The sequence below is a fragment of the Asparagus officinalis genome, unplaced genomic scaffold (genome assembly GCF_001876935.1).
Source record: "Asparagus officinalis unplaced genomic scaffold, Aspof.V1 AsparagusV1_Un17, whole genome shotgun sequence".
Taxonomy (NCBI): domain Eukaryota; kingdom Viridiplantae; phylum Streptophyta; class Magnoliopsida; order Asparagales; family Asparagaceae; genus Asparagus; species Asparagus officinalis.
Genome location: NW_017972283.1, coordinates 407,264 through 414,804, shown reverse-complemented (window position 1 = coordinate 414,804; position 7,541 = coordinate 407,264). Strand labels below are relative to the sequence as shown.

The 7,541-nt window shown below is 45.0% G+C and overlaps 1 protein-coding gene across 1 annotated transcript; it reads left to right on the top strand.

The window, feature by feature from the left end:
• The first annotated feature begins 135 nt into the window (after window positions 1-135).
• On the top strand, window positions 136-6,208 carry LOC109827084 (indole-3-acetic acid-amido synthetase GH3.3-like). Its single transcript, XM_020394045.1, is given in 3 exon segments — window positions 136-405; window positions 408-795; window positions 5,658-6,208. Coding segments are annotated over 3 exon segments (1,209 nt in total).
• The last annotated feature ends 1,333 nt before the right edge of the window (window positions 6,209-7,541 follow it).

Below are 7,541 nucleotides of genomic sequence, written 5' to 3'. Positions count from 1 at the left end.
ACTACGGAGAGCCCAGGGGGTATCCCCAAGGGCCCAGGCTTTACTAGCGCAATCGAAAATTCTCTTAGCCATTATTTGAGTGGACAGAGTTGCCCTGCTCCTTGTGTCGTCCTTTGCAGAGACTATTTCCAAAGCATGTACATTCAGATGATCGCCGGTCTTTACCAACGCCTACAGATCCTCCTGATTGGAGCCCCCTTTGCCTATACCCTCATCCACTCCATCGACTTCCTTCGCGAGAACTGGCCTCAACTCGTCCAGGACATCACAACTGGCACTCTCACTGATAAAATCACAGACCAAAACCTACGTGACTCAGTCTCAGACTTACTCAAGAGTTCTAATCCCAGACTAGGAAACTTCATAGCGCATCATTGCTCAAACAGCGAAGACTGGTCAGGTATCGTATAACTAAAATCTGGCCCAACACCAAGTGTCTGAAAACAATTGTGACTGGTTCGATGTCACAGTACATAACGATGCTGGACTATTATAGCGGTGGACTACCAATTGCAAGCATGAGATACGCATGCTCAGAATCTCAGCTTGGGCTCAACCTAAAGCCATTGCGCGATCCTTCGGTATGCAATCCGTCAGAGGTCTCATACACACTACTCCCTAACATGGCCTACATCGAGTTCATACTGCAAAAACCCACAGACGACGATGCTCAGCAAGACATCTTCAACCTCACAAATGTGGAGCTGGGAAACATGTATGAGTTAGTGGTTACTACATTCGCAGGGTTGTATAGATATCGAGTTGGTGATATTTTGCAGATGACCGGATACCACAATACCGTGTGAGTTGTTAATCAGTCCTAGTTAGAATAGAGTTCTAGTTAGAATAGAATACTAGTTAGGATAGTTTTTCTAGTTATTGGATAAGATTAGAGTTGTAATCTTATTCCTATATATATGTAAACAATCTTTGTAAGTAGTAGAACGAAAAATAAGAAAAAAGTGAAAACTCCTCCACCGAAAACTCCTCTCTCTCTGTTTTTTTTTTCGGTTCTGTTCTATTTCCTGCAGCAACACCAGTTTCTGTTTTTTTGTATTTCCTGCAGTTCGGTTGCTACAGTGTTTACAGTTTTTCCAACTCAGTTTCAGATTTGATTCAGGCCGATCCTATTACAAATCCAACAAGTGGTATCAGAGCGGTGTATGCCTAAGATTCAACCGAGATCTGAAGAGATGACGAGTTCGGAGAAGATGACGACCAAGGTGGGTTCTCTCACTCTCCAATACCCGACGCTATCGAGGGATAACTATGCTTCGTGGGCAATCAAGATGAAAGTCTACATGAAGGCTCAAGACGTGTGGGATGCCATTGAGCCCACGGCAGGCGTGTCCGTGGAACACAGGAAGGATCAGATGGCGTTGGCGACCATCTATCAGGGGATTCCTGAAGAGACTTTGATGGTGATTGCAAAAAAGCAAACGGCAAAAGAGGCATGGGAGACGTTGAAAACAATGCACCTAGGAGCGGATCGTGTGAGGAACGCGAAGGTGCAGACCTTGAAGTCCGAGTTCGAACTTCTCCGGATGAAGGAGAATGATAACGTCGACGATTTTTCGACGAAGTTGACAGGAGTCGTCAACAAGATCCGGGCTTTAGGCGGCGAGATGGAGGAGAACTACGTCGTTAGAAAACTACTTCGGGCGGTACCGGAGAGATTTCTTACTATCGTCTCCACGATTGAACAGTTCGGGGACATCGACGATATGACACTCGAGGAGGCGATCGGGCGTCTCAAAGCCCACGAGGAGAGGGCACGTGTTTTTCGAAACAACGTCGACGATCATCTATTGTTGACGCATGCGGAGTGGCAAGCGAGGAGCAAGAAGAACGGCGGAGGCTTCCTCTCAACACCTACAACCAATGATGGCAGCGGACGAGGTCGCGGTCGAGGAGCCGGTCGCGGGCGTGGCCGTGGCCAAAGAGGCCGAGGCGGACAGCAGTACCACGGCAGCGGTGCTTCAATTGCGGAGTATATGGTCACTTTCAGTCGGAGTGTCACAAGCAACGCCGCAATAATGAACAGGAGGCTCATCTTACCCGTGCATATGACGAGGAGCCAACCTTGATGATGGCTATGTCAGAGGAATCGTCAAGTGCCGTTTTGCTTAATGAGGAGAAGGTGATGCCGGATTTACTTACAGTGGGGGAGGCACATGTTGACAACAACACTTGGTACATTGACAACGGAGAAAGCAATCACATGACCGGCCACCGAGACAAGTTCAAGGAGCTCGACGAGAACATCAAGGGAACCGTCAAGTTTGGTGATGGATCCGCGGTAGAGATCAAGGGGAAAGGCTCTATCCTCTTTCAGTGCAACAACGGCGATCAAAGGCTACTACCTGAGGTATACTATATTCCGAGTTTGAAATCTAACATTATTAGCCTTGGTCAGATGACTGAAGATGGGAGTAAGGTTGTTATTGCTGACGAGTTCCTGAGGGTGTTTGATAGGAACGGTGCTCTCTTGATGAGGGTGAAACGTTCTACTAACCGATTGTACAGGATAGAGTTAAAGACTTGTAAGCCGGCGTGCTTGATGGCGAACATTAACGATCCAGCTTGGTTGTGGCACGCTCGCCTTGGGCATGTCAATTTTTACGCCTTCAAGATGATGACTGATAAGAGGATGGCTTCCAGGTTGCCGAAGATCTTGCACCCGAACCAACTATGCGAAGGATGCCTCGTCGCCAAGCAAGCAAGACTGCTGTTCCCTTCACAAGCAAATTTCAGAGCTCAGAAGCCGCTGGAGTTACTACATGCAGATCTATGTGGTCCGATCACCCCATCTACACTTGCTGGGAACAACTACTTCCTTCTTATCGTTGATGATTTCAGCCGATGGATGTGGGTATACATGTTGAAGGCCAAGAGCCAAGCTTGTGAAACCTTCAAGAAGTTCAAAACAGAGGTTGAGAACGCATGTGACCACAAGGTGAAGACATTGAGGACGGATCGTGGTGGCGAGTTCTTGTCAAAGGAGTTCACCAAGTTTTGTGAAGACTACGGCATCAAGCGTCATCTCACTGCACCGTACACCCCGCAGCAAAACGGTGTAGTGGAGAGGCGTAATCGCACGGTGATGGACATGGCGAGGAGCCTACTTAAGAGCATGCATATGCCTGGAACCATGTGGGGCGAAGCGGTTAGGCACGCGGTGTACATCCTCAACCGACTACCAACCAAGGCGTTGTACGACCACACACCCTACGAAGCTTGGTTTGGTAAGAAACCCCATCTAGAACATTTGAGAGTATTTGGATGTGTAGCGCATGTGAAGATTGCAGGTCCTTCTCATAAGAAACTCGACGATCGGAGCACGCCAATGGTGTATATTGGTGTAGAGGAAGGAAGCAAAGCGCATCGCCTCTACGACCCTCAACACGGCAGAATTCATGTCAGCAGAGACGTCATGTTCGAGGAAGGAAAAGAATGGGATTGGAGCACAAACGAAGACGAGAGAGCACCCAGCTAGATGGACATAACAGTGGAAGGCGAAACTGCAGCTGTCGACACAACAACCGGCGCATTCTCTGCAGTCCAAAATGGACAGCAAGCAGACCGATCTGCTGCAGTTTTTCCTGGACAACCTGCTGGCCGAACAGCCCCTGCAGGAAATCGTATCGCAGCGGCGCTGACCGGAGACGACCCTGGACAGCCGGCACACCGAACAGCTCCTGCAGGAGCTGCTGCTGCTGGCACTGCTGCAGGCCAAACACCCGCAAATGTTGGCACTGTTGCAGGCCGAACCAGGGGTAGTTTGCTCGCTGGTCCAGAAACTGCTGCGGAGGCAGCGAACCCCACTGTTTTGGACGCGTTCGGACCCCCTGAAGCTGCAGTTATGACTCCTGTACGCTATCGATCTCTTGCGGACATCTATGCGGAGACGGAGGTGATTGATCTCCCTGCAGAGGAGTTGTTCCTGATCACAGAAGAACCTGCAAACTACATTGAGGCCGCAACAGATCAAGAATGGCGGACTGCCATGGAGAAGGAAATGGAGGCCATCGAGAAGAACAAGACTTGGATACTCACGGAGTTACCGCGGGGTTGCAAACCCATTGGTCTCAAATGGGTATACAAGCTGAAGAAAGACAATGAAGGCAACACTCTCAAGCACAAGGCAAGACTTGTAGCAAAAGGGTACGTCCAGCAGCAAGGCGTGGACTTCGATGAGGTGTTTGCACCTGTGGCGAGGCTTGATACCATCAGAATAATCCTCGCTATATCAGCACAGAACGGGTGGGAGGTGCACCATCTGGATGTGAAGTCGGCATTCCTAAATGGTGATCTCCAGGAAGAAGTGTATGTGGTTCAACCTGAAGGGTTCGTTGTGAAGAATCAAGAGCACAAGGTCTACAAGCTTTCAAAGGCACTCTACGGTCTACGCCAAGCACCTCGGGCATGGAACACGCGCCTCGACAAGTGCATGAAGGGCATCGGATTTGCAAGATGCACTCAGGAGCAGGCGGTATACACAAGGAGTAACAGAGGGGATACACTCATTGTTGGTGTGTACGTTCGCGCAATTTTGAAGCTTCTGGGCAAAGTAAAGCACCTTATGGGAAAGTATAGCACCTTTTGGTCAAAGTATAGCACTATATTGCAAAGTATAGCACTTTATTAGAAAAGTATAGCACCATATTGGCAAAGTATAGCACCTTATGCTTTCTAGAAATTCTGCAGCTTAAGAGCCTAAAATCAAATCAGTTTTTTTCGCCGTGACGAAACCACTCGACGACCTACGTCACGTGTTATTGACCAATCATCCACCGCGACGGAGGGTCCTCGCGCAATTTTGAAGCTTCTGGGCAAAGTATAGCACCTTATGGGAAAGTATAGCACCTTTTGGTCAAAGTATAGCACTATATTGCAAAGTATAGCACTTTATGGGCAAAGTATAGCACCTTATTAGAAAAGTATAGCACCTTATTGGAAAAGTATAGCACTATATTGTAACTAGGATGCAACTGCAGCAGCGTGCCAAGGCTTGTGGTTGAGGAGTTTAATCAGTGAGGTGATTGGGAGTGAGCCCAAGCCGGTCACACTTTTCGTCGACAACAAGTCCGCGATTGCCTTGATGAAAAATCCAGTTTTCCATGGAAGAAGCAAGCATATCGACACACGGTTTCACTTCATTCGTGAGTGTGTTGAGCGAGGACAGATTAAAGTGGAGTTCGTGAGCACGAGCGAGCAGCGAGCGGATATTCTTACGAAGGCACTAGCGAGTGTGAAGTTCATCGAGATGCGGGAGCTTCTAGGAGTAAGGGACTTAGAGTCTAGTCCAGATTAAGGGGGAGAATGTGAGTTGTTAATCAGTCCTAGTTAGAATAGAGTTCTAGTTAGAATAGAATACTAGTTAGGATAGTTTTTCTAGTTATTGGATAAGATTAGAGTTGTAATCTTATTCCTATATATATGTAAACAATCTTTGTAAGTAGTAGAACGAAAAATAAGAAAAAAGTGAAAACTCCTCCACCGAAAACTCCTCTCTCTCTGTTTTTTTTCGGTTCTGTTTCCTGCAGCAACACCAGTTTCTGTTTTTTGTATTTCCTGCAGTTCGGTTGCTACAGTGTTTACAGTTTTTCCAACTCAGTTTCAGATTTGATTCAGGCCGATCCTATTACAAATCCAACATACCGCTCCAAAGTTCAAGTTTGTGGCACGGAAGGGCGCGCTATTGAGCGTCGGTGTAGAAAAGATAACAGAGGCAGAGCTGCAAAAGGCTGTGGAGGACGCATCAGGACTACAGAGATCGTATGGCATGATTGTGGAAGATTACACGAGCTACACGGATGTAGAGACGATGCCTGGACATTATGTGATGTACTTGGAGCTAACGGTACCGAACGGAGAGGCAGGGGAGTCATTAACACTGCTTGATGGTGGTGCTAAAAAGGTGCTAGAAAGATGTTGCTCGGAGATGGAGGATGGATTCAACGAACTGTATAAGAACTTACGGATGAACGGAAAAGTTGGGACATTGGAGATTAGGGTTGTTAGGGGTGGCACATTTGCGGAGCTGATGGATTCTGCGGTTTCAAGAGGCGCATCCATCGCTCAATACAAGGTTCCCCGGTGCATTAGGGTTCCATATATGCTTGACATCCTCAATCGTAGGGTAGTGTCGTCATATTTCAGTCTAGCTTCTCCTCCTCAATGGGAACCTTACAAGTCTATATGTTGAGCGGCATTGAAATATTATTGGTTTATCGATCAATTTCCTGCGAAAAGTCCGTTAAGTGCTACTGCTTCACTATACTGTGAGAAGTATTGAGTTGTTAGGTGAGAGAATAAGGGTGTTTGGGAGAATAAGAGAGTTTATGTACAAGCACTGTGCATGTGCTCGCACGGTTGGGTGTGGTTTTTTTCTTTATTATTGTATATCTAATTTGATTGTTCTTTGTGACCTTTTTCGGTTATACTCATCATGCTTCTAAATTAAAAATTGAAATGTACTAAGAATTTCTTAGTTATATCGATCACTTATCCTCCGATAACTTTCATCAGAAAGCCTCAATTATTTGTTTGTATGTTGAAGTTTTATAGGGGGCTATTTGTAATATTTGAACTACTTGTTTTTTTTAATAATTTTGTAGTTTTTATGATTTTCTTGCAATCTATAGACATTTCAGAGAGTTTTTTTTTTGCAATTTTTTAGATTACGGTTGTTGTTTGCAATTTTTTGAATTTTTAGGTGGTTATTTATAATTTTCATATTTTTCAAGGATTTGTTTGTAGTTTTTTAGGGAGTTGTCTATATATTTTCGAATTTAAAGGGAATTGCTTATAATTTTTAGATTTTCCAAGGGATCGTTTGTAAATTTTTATTTTAATGGGGTCATTTGTAATTTTATATTTTTTTAGGTGTTGTTTATAATTTTGTGGTTTAATCTATAAATACGAATGATTTGAGAAGCAGATTAGCTTTGAGAAATAATATTCATCAGTATACAATTATGGCATAATAATGTTATGTCGATTAACTATAAAACTTCAAAACTTTTTGGAGGTTTTCTAAACTTTCCTAACTTATTAAAGGTTTGAAAAAGTTTTGGGACCTAGTATCAAGCGACAAACACTACTACAAAAGGCCTTACTAGCAACATTTATTTGATTAATTGTTGCTAATAAAGGCTACTAGTAATGGTTATGATAATAATTAATTCCAGGTTCTCATTAAAAACGGTTCATCTTTTCATTTGTAAATTAAATTAATTAAACTATCAAATCTGTTTTGAAATAGAACGGAGGAAATGAAAATTTGGGCGCACTAAGAAGTTAGAAAGTCTAAAAAATTGGGCGACTCCTTCCTTCTCCTCTCTCATTCTCTAACGCTCAAACCCTAACGCTGGAATCCCCACCGCGTATTGCCTTTTCTCTTCTCAATTGCATCATATCAAACGAGCTTCCATTAAGTGCCAAGATTGTGCTCAACAAAAATCCAAAGCCAAAGAGCGGCGGCGACCTGAGGACAATCACGACGGCGTCGGTGGTGACGACGATGTGGCGGCGAGCTT